This window comes from Lynx rufus, unplaced genomic scaffold, assembly GCF_022079265.1.
Source record: "Lynx rufus isolate CCGP_SWC_20201006 ecotype Redwood Valley unplaced genomic scaffold, mLynRuf1.p SCAF_7, whole genome shotgun sequence".
In the NCBI taxonomy this organism is placed as follows: Eukaryota; Metazoa; Chordata; class Mammalia; order Carnivora; family Felidae; genus Lynx; species Lynx rufus.
In genome coordinates this window covers 41,018,312-41,031,475 of record NW_025814889.1, presented here as the reverse complement: position 1 = coordinate 41,031,475, position 13,164 = coordinate 41,018,312, and the positions used below count along the sequence as shown (strand labels likewise).

General features: G+C 51.0%; 1 protein-coding gene across 1 annotated transcript in view; it reads right to left on the bottom strand.

Moving 5' to 3' along the window:
* CD9 (CD9 molecule) overlaps window positions 1-11,011 on the bottom strand; it is a 34,318-nt gene extending 23,307 nt beyond the window's left edge. The window contains exon 1 of the mRNA XM_047065940.1: window positions 10,809-11,011. Coding sequence (XP_046921896.1) covers window positions 10,809-10,874 — 66 coding nt within the window. The 5' untranslated portion in view covers window positions 10,875-11,011. The remainder of the gene's footprint in view (window positions 1-10,808) is intronic.
* Window positions 11,012-13,164: the final 2,153 nt, after the last annotated feature.

Here is a 13,164-nt window from a genome sequence, read left to right as displayed (position 1 = left end):
TGAACAGGAGAAGTGTCGAGGCTATCCTTCCTGGTTTGGAGGAAGGGCAGATTTCTTCCTCTTATGGCTACTGTTGAATTCCCAGTTCGACTCCACAAGGGGAGGGGGGCCCTCTGCCAAATGGCCCTGATGCTGGGGCCACTCCCATCTATGTGCAAAACTGGTCCCTCTCCTCACCCACCTTTCCCATACTGGGGAAATCTCTAAAATGGGCATTTTGTGGACAGATGGAAAGACAAGTCCTCTAATTCACCTTCTAAAAGGGATAAAACCTAGGGGTAAAGGTTCAGCCTTGAACAATCCAGCGTGATGTGGCTTTACAGAACTGAGGCGAGAAGACATGGATGAATGTGACTCTTTAGGACAGCTTCAATCTCTGAAACATTCCGAGAGGCAGTAGTAACAGTAACTATAGCAGTAGCTGCCGGAACTAACACCCGAGTTCTTGCTTGGAGCCAGGCACTGCGAGAAGCTTTTTACATTAAATATGCCACCATTTCTAACAACCCTAAGACTTTGGGGGTGTTACCTTCATTACTCAAACAAGGAAAGTGTGGCTTAAGGAGAGTCACTGATTTCCCCCAGGAATCTGCATTTCTGAAAGTCAACTCCTCCCACACCCAACAATCGCTGTGTCATAAAGGGCCCTGCTACCATGTGCTCTTCTTTTACACCACACCAGGGCACATCAGAAAGTCAACAACAAGCCCAACGGTCCCTGAGAAGCCAGGTCCTTGGGGAGGCACACTGCTGCCTCTTGTGACCATTTACAGCCTGGCACCTACCCCATATAATTCAATATTTTAAAAAATCAGTATTATAAAATAAATATAAAGAAGGTCAGAAAAGTTCTTATTTTCTCCATGATTCCTTGGGCTTACCTGCATTGCTGACATCCTAAGCACCTGTTTGGCCTGCTCGCTGAGCTTGCAGGGGTTCACTTTCTGGGGATTCCAGTGCACTTGGAGGGGGGGGGTCTCTTGGGTGGAAGGGTGAAAGTGGTTCAATAGCTATAGCCTATGGGTGCCATCAGTTTGCTAAGAGTGGCTCTGTTGGGCCAGTGTGTGTTCCAGTGTGACTTCAGGCTAATGGGAACATGCCCTATAGGAGTGACAGTGGGATTTCCCAGGGAGACGAGGAATGTGAGGGAGCTAGATTTCTACAGTAAGGTCCTGCTGCCCCTTGTGAATCTAAGAGGACTGGTAGGACTGCCTTATGCACTTAGAGGTAGTTCTGATCATCCCAGTTTGAGATGAGGAAACAGGCTCAGAGAGGTAGTTACTTCCCCAAAGTCACAGAGCAGGTATGGAGCAACTCAGCCATCAACTCTCTCCCTTTGTCACATGCACAGCACGTGCCATGTAGAGGTTAATTACTCGACTGCCTGTCTCATCCCTGGTGGAAGGGAGCTAGCGTGGTCCCCTCTCTGGGATGTGGCAGAAGGTGAAGGGCCTTGTAAGCTTTTTCTCAGCACACCTTAATGGTAATTAGGCAGTGACCTGCTCGGAACAAGCTCAAGAGTTGAGAAATCCTCCCTTCCAAGGACATCACCATCAGTTAAAAACCAGAGCTCTTATTCTGCCCAAGAGAGGAGAAAAATTTCAGCTGATATGATGGGTTAGTAGTAAGGGGATGAAGGCTAGAGAGGGAGGGCCTCTGCCCAAGATAACCTCTTTCTAAACGAGAAACCTCATTTCAAGTTTCCACTGCCTGCTTGCCAGACATGCAGCATACATCAGCCAGCCCATAAATCTGTTTTCTGCTGAAAGCAGGCATTCTGATCTTAACCAAAATCATCTGATGTGGGGGATTGTTTGGGGGATGTTTTGCTTTAAATTCCAGAATACCACACATTTGTTTTCCATTGTGTATGCCTCACTAAGACACTTGGCGATTACACACACACACACACACACACACACACACACACACACACACTCGCTTTCTCTCTCTCTCTCTCTCTCTCTCTTATTTTAGCCATGTGGACCAGTTAGCTTTCATTCCATCTGTAGGAACAGTTGCCACTTGCTTGCATGGCCCTGAATGGTGGGAGATGCCCCTTTTTTTTATACCTTTGAAACAATGCCATGTGGCATGTGGATTAGCAGTGTTGGCAAAAGGCATGCCCAGCACCGCTCAGTTAAATGGCCCTCCTTCCCCAACATGGTGCATTCTGAGCACAGAGCCAGGAAACGAGCAAGAGCCAAGGTCCCCAACTGTTGTGCCTGACCTATCATCTATCCGATCCCTTTGCCATGGTCCCTGCCTACATTTTAGGTCTCTTAATTATAGCTCCCATTTGCATAACATGGGTTTCAACTCATACACAAGTCCAACTATATACAGATTTTTTTGATAAATACAGTACAGTCTTGTGAATGTATCTTCTCTTCCTTATGATCTTCTTAATAACATTTTCATTTCTCTTGATTATCTTATTGTAAGAACACAGTATATATAATACATATAACATACAGAGCATGTGCTAATTGACTTGTCGGTTAGGCTTCTGGTCAACAGGAGGCTATTAGTAGTTAAGTTTTGGGGAAGTCAAAAGTTATAAAGAGATTTTTGACTGCATGGGGGTTGGTGCCCCTAACCCCCGCATTGTTCAGGGGTCAACTGTATGTCACTGGACAGCTAGCACGACAACACGGCACTTCACCTATAGTATTTCATTTTCACGGTAGACCCACCAAGTAGGTACTATTTACTTTCATTTTTTAGATGAGAAAACTTAGGCACAGAAGCAGCTTGTCTGAGATCACATAGCAAATAAGTGGCTGGGTTAGAACTTGAACCGTGGACAGTCTGACTACAAAGCCCATATTCTCAATCATTTTGCTAAACTGTCTTTTAGATCAGTTTCATTGATTTCAGAGCCAGAATTTTTCACTTTTGTGCTGTCTCCCTCCTAGCCACATCTGATCCCATTTCAAAAGGGTACCTTCTATCCTTAAAGGTCCCAAGAGAGCCCACCAAAGGGCTTTACCTTCTCAGGACAGACCAACACCTGCAACAGCCACCTGGCCGCAGGTGCCCCGTGAACCTGGCCTCTCTCCGAGGCCAGCTGCCTGATGGACAGTCTAGAGAGAGAATGCACTTCCTCCTGCTGGCCTCTGGCCCAAGAGTGGCGTCCACACCCTTGCTGCACTGGCCAGAAAATCTGTGTGGACACAAGCACTGCTCTGGGAAACAGATTCCCCGCAGTAACTTGGCATGTTTTCTTCTTATCCCAACTTCGCTACTGTCACAAACCTGGCAAGTGCAGACACTGTTAGATCTGCCCAGTGGCCACCGTCCTTGCATCCCCTATAGGAATGGCACCAAGGTGAGGCCCAGAACCTCTGCCCTTTCCCCACAGCACCATCCTGCCAGCAAAGGGCACGAGAGGGCATGACCGCAGGCCTGTGTTGCAGCCCCAGCCATGGGGTCCTGAGAGGCACCAGCCACATGAGGATAATGCCAGCTTCCCACACTGATGGTCCCTCCCCAGCACCGGATGAGAATCTAATTCCTATCTGAAATAAGCTTTCTGGGTCTCTTAAGGGTTATGTGTCTTAGGGACTCAGAGCTATAATATAGGGGGGGGGGGCAAGGGAAAGTAGGGGATGTGGAGATGTTCCCAGGCTTGCAGAAAGGAGGCTTTAGAAAGCCTGAGCATAATAGTAACAGATTTAAATGTGCAGCCCCCTACTGCAAGAAGCAACGTGAAGCATTCATACTGCGTGGGGGAGAGCGGGAGACCGTCTTAGTGGGAAGGGTTTCTTGGGTCTGGACTGTGCATTCTGCTCCAGGAGCAGAGCTGCTGGGGGGGTGAGGAGGCCTGCCACCCACCGGAGGGGGGACACCGATGTGAGCTGTGTGTACAATCACTCACCTAGGCGGGAAGAGGTGATTTTGATTTGAACATATAAATAGCTATGTCTGAGTCCATTTGGGCTGCTATGACCAAATACCATCGACAGGGTGTCTTAACAAGAAATTATTGCTCACAGTTCTGGAGGCTGGGAACTCTGAGATCAAGGTACCAATAGACTTGGGGTCTGGTGAGGAGTTGCTTCCTGGTTCACAGAGGGATGTCTTCTTGCTATAATCTCACATGGTAGAAGGAAGGAGGATGCTCTCTGGGGCCTCTTCTTTTATAAGAGCACCAATCCTATTCATGAGAGTGAGTCAATCACCCTGAAAGCCCCTACCTCCAAATACCATCATGCTGGGTTTTAGAACTTAACATACACATTTTGGGGGGGCGGGGAACACCTTCCAGTCTATAGCAAACTATCTTTTAAAAACACCAAACTTCTGTTGACTTGGAAAGCAATGCGTTCACAATTAAGTAGGGGTTTGCTGATCTTTTCATTTAAAGTTTTAATAAATCAATTTTATCATTTATCATGCTATTGATTTGATCAATGTAGGTTTAAAGATAAAGCCGGAGTGTTACATAGAAATTTGTTTTGAATTCAGTGAAACTGTCTGATTTACTTGATTGTATTTTTGAAGCCCTGGTCAAGGATTTGCTGCTACGATCCATGTGTTGTGCTGTTTTTACACTTGGACACTGACATGTAGCTCATACTGGGAACAGAAGCAAGGGACTGTGTCCTGAGCGCAGGAGGCGAGGGCTTGGTAGAAGTCACGGGCCATTGGCCTGCCCAGCCTGAGAGGTGTTCAGTGGAACCTGGAATCTACGTTGAACATAATAGAAACAGGATTAAGCTTTGGAGGGTTTCTTTTGTAACAGCACCAGCAAGAGTCACTGTTTCAGCTCCCCTGCACAATGCCTGCCAAGAGGATTGAACACGCAGGATCTTTAAAACCCAGATTTCTGATTTTTCTCCAAGTCAATAGTCCCCAAACCTCTCTACCCAGGGATCTTTGCTACAATCAAATGAATCCAGTCCCCTCTCCAAGTCAGAGGGCTTCACCCTCCTCTGCTATTCAGCCAGACTGAGTATCATCTCCTCAGGAGTCCAAATCCCCAAATGATCCCCCAGAGATACCCCTCCCTTTCCAAAGTCCTCAAGGGCAAGGCCAGGGAAGGTTGGCTGATTTTAGTCTCCATTGGGTGGGAAGGAGGAGGGGGGAAAGACAGAACTCAGTTCTTCCTAAACAAATACAAATCACCCAAGCTATGGGAAACCTAACCCAAGAAGCAAAACTTGGCTAGAAGCTCATAAAGTTGGATTCTTCATGTGGACTAGAAATACAGAACACTCATTAAATTAATCGAGAGTCAAAGCCACTCCCTGGGCAATGATTAAGCTGAGAGTCAGAGCAAGTATGGGTGGGGAGGCTAGCTCTCCAGTCTACACTGTTGTTGATCATCAGGGAACTTAGCCTTTCTCAAATCACCCCCAATTCCCCCACATAGTCCTTGGGCAACCCACTACTCATGGCTGAAACAAGGGATTCAGAATAGAGAAGAGGTTGCTTGGAAAATAAGAGAGAAAAACTAAAATGAGGTGTTCATAACCTAAGGTCCATTGGCCTCCAGAAAAAAAAGCAAAAACAGAAACAAAACAAAACAAAACAAAACAACAACAAAAAGGCCTAACATTTTTCTGGAGGCCGGTCCTACTGATTTTGTGGGATTCCCTAAAAATCTGGTTAAGGTCCATGAATCTAGGACGATAGCACACAGTACTTACAAACTATCCAGAACCAAGTACTTTTTTGGGGTGGTGGTTGGGGGTTGGGTGAGTTGGAATTACGGGTGGATGTAATTGTTATAAAATTATCTCATCTGGAGGCAGGATGCTGCTTTCCACAGCTGGATGCCATCACTTGATGGAAAATGAAAATGTCCCTGGACCAGCATGACTTTTTCCACAGAATGAAACAGGCAAGTGATCTGCAGTCAGACTTCAAAAACATAAATTTTAAAAATGTATTATTGAGATCAGCTCTTCTGGTCTCCTGAATTCCCCGTAGTTGAGAGCACGGGGCCAACAGGCCCTTCCCCAGGTTTTCAGAACCCTAAAACAATGAAGTCATCACACTCCTGTATGGAAGAGATGGAAAGGTGGTTTCTGCAGGGCTTTGGTTGAAAAGACCTGTGGAAGGAAGTCCCACTGACTCCCACCTGGGGAGGGGGGATCACAGAAAATAAACACGCAGCTCCTCAAACTTCACTGTCTTCTCCCCAGCTGGACACAGTTCTATTGAGAACATCCAGCTACCAAGGAGACAACAGGTTACAGGAGCCATGATAACCCATGACCTGCGGTCCCTTATCCTTGCAGCCGGGCGCACCCAGGAAAGAACTGTCAAGGCTGTGTTCTTTAGAAGAAAAGGTGCTTTGGCAAGTTCAAGGTGTATTATTAAGTTGCAGACTGTGTGACCAAAAGCCACACCTCCTTATAAAATTGAATCGAACCGGAAAACAAACACAGGACACACAGCTCTGCGTCTAACAGGGAAGATTCACGTGTAATACCAAAGGGTGTGAGAGCACTGACTTGTGAGGTTTGAAACCACAGATGCCTCATTTGGCAGAGTTAAGTGCTCTGGCAGGGATGGCCCTCCGTGGGGCTGCTTATCAAAGTGGATCCAAATTCAGGTCTTAACCAGCAACCTCTTCCTTGGAGTACAAAAGAGTAAGGTCTGGAACGGTGCCATGGGGCACTTTGAAAGCGAAGGGGGAGAGAGAGACAGACAAAGAGAGAGAGTGAGCGTGTGTGTGTGTGTGTGTGTGTGTGTAGAGGAATCCCCTTCCCCCCAAATCAGGAGTCAGGTCTTTGTTGTTGACAACCAATGCAGGGAAAAGTGCGGGGAAAGCCATCAAGATTCTGGGCAGGGGACAAAGGGAGAAGTCCTATTTTCCTTAGCAGATGCAGACACCTGGCCTCAACTCACCTCTCCCCAAACCTGCCAGCCTCAGTACAAACACAGCCAGCTTTCCCAGAGCTCTGGCTATCTGCGTGCCAAAGTTGGGGAGCCATTTTAGGGAACAGTCCTAGCTGCTTGCTCGGCCCCATGCTGAAGGTCAACAGCTTCTGGGGGAATTGGCAAGTTGGGTGGGAAGGGCTTCTGCCACCGCCACCCGCCTAGGTCCATACCCCTCCCTGACCCCGAAGCCTGATATCTTAGGGTTCCTGTGCTGTGTAGTTTATTTTCAGAAGTGGGGTGCCGCCCGATAATCAAACGTGTAGCCACACATAAAATGGAGTGGGTGTCCCAAAGCGGGAATCATTGAGGCGGGGTGGATCATGAGGCTGGCAGTGATGTAAGAAGAGAAGGAAAGGGGGGGGGGGAGTGTGTGTGGATTCCGAATGTGGATTCCTGCCTATGTCCCTGGTTTCAATTTCCACACTTCTTGCTTAGGGAAGTGCTCCCACCCTCCCCACTGCTTCCATCTACCTCCAACAGAGGAGCAACCACAGCTGGAGTAAACAGAAAGTTAAGGCTACTATGCCAAGTGCAGCACATACATTCTCTCATTTTGCCTACAACAACGCCATGGGGTAGACGCTGGCTCCATCCGGTGATGGGGAGACTGAACCCAGAGTGGCGCGCTGGTCAGTGGGCAGGACTACCACAAATGGCGAGGGCGAGGAAAACAGAGAGCCCCCAAACATAGGGACCCCATCCAGGGCAAGAGAGGGGAAAATGTGAGGTTAACAGGAAAGAGACCAAGAATCAGGCCCCAGAGGTAAAGACCCAAATGAAGCCAGGCTCCGAGGACAAGCCTTCATAGCCACTGCACATGTCCATCCCCCAACTCTGATTTTGATTTTGGGTTGTGTGGGGAAGTCCTATTGCTGTAGGTACTCGGGGTGGGGCCAGGCTCATAGACTGAGCTGAAGGGATTTCTGTGACCATTTGTTTCAACCCATCATCAATTCCTCAGATGAGGAAACTGAGGTCTGGAGCACAAAAGCAACCTCCCCAAGGTTTCAAAGTGACATGAGGACAAAGCTAGACTGAGACCCAGGTCCCTGTCCAGGTTCCCACTGTTTTTTTTTGGGGCGGGGGTGGGTGGGTAGGAAGGGCGGTCTGGAGGAAATACAGAAACACTGAAACAGAGCCAAGAAGTTAGCGTTGTGAGGGTGCTGGATGAACAGGGTGCTTGGTCTGGCAGTAAGCACTGGAGGCCCCACTTGGGAAGGGCAGGGGTGCAGGCTCAGCTGTCACTGAGGGTTCCCCAGGGCTGAAGGCAGGGCCAGGGAAGAGGTGTACCCTCTCCCCACCCTCCTAAGCCCACCGCCACTGAGGTGGGCTTTTCTCTGGGTCCCTGCGAGGCTACCCCTCTCAGCATCCTTTGTTCAGGAGGTGCTGGTGGCTCCTGGCCTCACAACTCCTATTTTTCAAGGCCCATATCAGATCCCAAATGCTAAGTTTATAAATCTCTGGTCTCAAAAAAAGGTACCTGGTAACTGGGTACCTTTCATCCCAGGTAACTGGGATGAAAAGTACATTGGGCTTTAGGCCAACCAGACCTGCCTTCAAACTTACTTCTCGTGCTATCCTGCCACATGACCCTGGATAAGTCATTTAACTTCTCTGGGGACTCTTTTCCTGCTCATCAGTACAATGGGGATGATGCTTCCTGCTCTGGCTAGATCATGAGACTTGGAAAGGGCCTTTGCAGGCTGCACAAGTGGATCCTGATACCCCTTTATTCCATCATCTCTACAGGGCCCTTGATACAACACTACTGAACAATAGTTAATTCAGGAGAACGTAGCTAACCCCCCTACACCAGCTCATTTGCCAGGTCCCCTTGTTGGTTTCATGATGGAGACAGAAGAGGATGGGACTCAAGTAAGGGACACAAGGGTTGTGGTACTGGTTCGGTCTCTGTGATCCTGGGCCAATCATCCCTCTCTGGTTCTCTGCTTCTTCATTATGAATACTAGGGCCAGACTGGATGATCACTAGAGCCCTTCCTAATTCTGGACCCAAACATTCCCAGAGTGAGTCATTTCTGTTTCAGATGACATAGCTGATCAGCAGCACCTAGCCCAGGCCAGGGCAGCTCTGAATGTGGGTGGGGTGGTAGGCTGGAGACAATAAGAGACAGCAGGTCCCAGAGGAGCCCTGGAGCCTCCCATCAGGCTCCTGCATGTGCTACAGGGCAGACTTGGGGTATGAAGGCCCATGGTAGTCTGTGGTTCCTTCCCAGCCTGAAACCCTGATGCAGCCTAGGCAGATAGCTGAGGACTAACCAACAGACGGGCGGGGCGGGAGGGGGGGCGGTGTGTGTGGCGGAGGTTGTGCTGGGGAGGGGAGAGGAAAACTCCCCAAAGGACAAGGGTGGGGTGGGGCGGGGCTAACCCGCCTTCTCACATTCTTTTCTGGTGCCAGCGGTTGGGGAGAGGAGGAAGCCAAGCCTGGGAGCTAGCTGGCAGCCTGGCTGCTGGGGGCTGGTGGGAACACCGGGAGGAAGTAATGCCCACCACCAGGAGGTCTCCCTAAAACAGGCCAAGTGTTGGGCAGGGGCACATCTATGTGCCATCCTCACTAGAACATGTGTTAGGTATGGTAACTCTTGCAAGGGCAAGAGTCAGCTCCGGAGAGAGGATTAAAATCTCAAGAGGTTTGTCCCAAGGTTCCTGGGGACCCCAGTGACCAGCTCCAGGGGAATAAGTACAGTATATTTTTTTGTTACAAGGCTCTGGTGGCATGCCTGTTTCTACAGCCATCTCTCGAGTGGCCTAAGGGCTGCCTTTCCAAATCCCTTTCTGACTGCAAAGGAGCAAATATTGCCCATCTGTGTGTCCTCAGACTATTCCTTGCTTCTTTTCTGTCTCTGGGTGGTCCCTTAATCCTCCAAGAGAAAGTGTGGAGGGGACATCCCCTTTTCTGCTGCTTCCCTCTGGCATTCCATTTGCAGAAAGGCTGAGTGTGGCCAGCAGTGGGAGTCAGGTAGCTTCCTGGCCTGGTGTCCTCTCCAGGTGAACTTCCACTCTCCGTGGCCCCGCCTTGCCACTGGGTGGGCTGGCATGGGGGCGTAGGCGAGGCCGGAGGCCCTGGGCTGGCAGTGGGCGGCAGGCACCTGATCTTCCCCCGGAAATGGAGAAACCCTGGACTAAAAGCGCCAACAGGCATCTGCCCCTCCTCTCCCCAACTCTCCCAGAGTTCTCTCCAGTTCAGATACTTATCGCCTTTGAAAAAAAAAAAAAATCAAGACAAGCTAGTCTTTCAGGTAGTTTCGAGACAGTTTGGACTTTCTCACGGTGGCGGCTCAGAATCAAGCCCGCAGGTACCTCCTCGAGGGTGGACGGGGTCCTAGTCCTCCCTCCCTCTCCCTTTCCAGTGTAAAAGTGTCAACAGCTCCAGGCTGAGCTCTCCCGGCGCCGCTGAAGTCCTCAGTGCGCCCTCATCCCCCCTCCTCGAGGCCCCTGCCACTTGTGAGACCCCACCCAGATCACGAACTGTACTGCCCGTCACAGTCCTCCTTGGCCATGGCCCCAAGTTCCCAGAAGAGGGGTGCTCCGTTTCTCTCTGCCGTCTTCCCCCTCCTGCACTCGGAGGAGTTTGGGGTGGGAACAGACACAAACCCCACCCCAAACCCTCGGCGAAAGAAAGGGCTGGGGCCGGTCTCCGCGCCCCAGCTCGCTAGGGCCCCCTGCGTTCCCCTGCCAGCTCGGCTTCGGAGGAGTCTTCTATGATCGTGCCCGCCCAGCTCGTCCCCGGACCCCGTCGAGGAGCCAGCTGGCGACCGCAGTGCCTTTTCTCTTCCCGCCCGGAGTCCACCCGGCGCGGGCAGCGCCAGTTACCGGCACTTCCGACCGCGGACGGGGTTCCCGGGACGAACAGGTGGCCCCGCAGAGGAGCGCGCGGCAGTCGCACTCACTCACCCAGAAGATGAAATTAAATCCGAAGAGCAGGTATTTGATACACTTGGTGCCTCCTTTGACCGGCATCGTGCGGGCTAGACGGGCCTGGACCGGACTGGTGAGGGACTGGGGGGACGCGCGGCCGGGACGAGCGGCACCAGGCTTCGGACCGAGGTGTCGGCGGCTGCGGGCTGGCCTCCGGGCTGCACTTTTAAAAAGTGCCACTCCTTACTGCGCGCGAAGGCTGCGGTGCGCATGTGCCGTGGACCCCGCCCCCGGCCGACCCCGCCCCTGGCCCCACCTGCCCCGCCAATGCCGGCCGGCCGGCTACTGCCCAGGTTCCGGGGACTCCCGCTCAGCAGTCCCGGAGCCCGCACTCTCATTTCTCCTCCCGCGTCCCGCACAGCCCTCTTTCCCCCTAAACGGCCATACCCTCCTTCCCGCCACAGACCTCCCGCTTTCCTCTCAACCGTCCAGGGATCACTCCAGACTGACACCGTCCCCCCCCCCTCCCCCAGCCGCCTTTACCTAGGAGTTCTATGGAGGCCTCGCCCTTCGCCCTTCGGTTCTCGCTTTGTTGATTCTGGGCTTCCTGCCTGAGTCCTCTTTGGGGAGATTTTCCTCGGGTCGTTGGGGTAGAGTCCCCTTGCCCGCAGAATGAGGGCTCTTCTTGCTCAGGGCTCCCCTTGAAGAGAAGCTGCCTGGCTTTATTTCTCCTTGAGGTGGCTCCTTGCAAACTTTCATTTGGAGTACACTTACTTGGCACATCATGCGGAGTAGGAGGAATTAGAAGCTGGCAATCCAGGTGGGAAGAGAGGTTGGAGGCTTATGGGAGTAATTTTCAAATATAATCACCGGATGGTAATATGGCTGAGAATCGGGTGGTCCTGGAGTGCTTCCTGGCCTTGAGGTTTAAATGCCCTGAGAGGAGGAGAGTTTGTAGCCAGGCTTCTGTTCTTGCCTCTACTCCATATCACCCTCTGTCTTGCCCTTTGGCCTCGGGATGCTGAGTTCTGAGCCTGTTTCTCCTCCACCCAAAAACTTTCAAAAACTTTTCCCCATTCAATGGCCCAAGTTGAAATTCCTCATACTGCATTCAGCTCCTTGCGCTGAACACTGCTCTACCTGGAACACACTGCCCCATTCACTCCTCACCTCTGCCTGGCCTTGCATGTGGTGTGTGCCCTCTGGTTGGCTGGCCCTGCCCTCTTCAGATGTAGACACTCTGAGGCTCCTCTAACATTCCTTTCCTGTTTCTCACTAAAGGACGAGGAGAGTCTTTTCAAGTCCCCAAAACCCCTTTATTTAAGTTTTTCAAAACGAATTATCGTTTGCAAAAGCAAGAAACATCAGAAAATACCAACAAGCAAAAAAAGAATATAACTCAATTTCACCCACTAGAAACAGAGGGGGTCAGCACTTTGTAGCTCTTATCTTGCTGTTTATTATCACTGTCATATTTGGCTCATTGATTCATTCATTCAAAACATTCTTCAGTGTCTACTTATAAGGGGGCTCAATAGGGGCAGGGGCTGGCTGTCCACTGGTGGAGGGATTCAGGCATCCAGACAATGAGGGAGAGTGCTATTTGGGTGTCATAGCTCTGAACGGATTGGTAAGTAATGCTGCAGAACCACAGGGAAAGTTGTAATCACTGGAGAACATTGGGCAAAGCCTGGGGCTGGGGCTGTCTGGGGTCTGGGCTGGAGCTCATGGTTGGGGAAGGTACGTGAGAGGTGAAGGTGGAGACCCAGCTGGGGTGAGGTGAAAGGGAGCCTCCCCTCCGCACTTTGCACCCTGAGGTAAGGGGTCGCCCACTGAAGGGTTCAGGCAGGGAATGGGTTCCATCTGTTGTGTGATTTAGGTTGATGGCTACCTGTATTTTAGGCAGCTGGGTGGGGGAGGGCAGGAGGTACAGGCATTTGGCCCCTTGAAGTTAAGGGCTATTGTTTGTTCAGACCTTGGCTCAGAGCTTTGGGGGATTATGTGGAAGGTGACAGGTGACAAGCTGTTGTATGGGGTGGGGGGGCCCTGCAACTGGGTAGTGTGAGGGGAGCATGGGACACAAAAGGTGAGGTGAGGTGAGAACATATGGAGAGCAGTTAGGAGGCTCTAGAATAGTTCAGGTGAGAGACAAAGAGGAATGGATGGGGGGGGCGGGGGGCGGCGGGGAGGGGCTGGAGAGTGCAAGCAAAACCAGAAGAGGGGACAGTGTGTGTGTGGGGGGGGGGGCGTGGTGAGGAGAGATCCCAGCCAGAACAGCAAGAGACAGATTATGGAGGATCCATGCACGGGTTCTAGTGCTTCTCAGGAGCCCACTATGCCTTGGACTGCACTGTATACTGAGATGGAGGGAGCTCTGATCCTCACGGAAGAA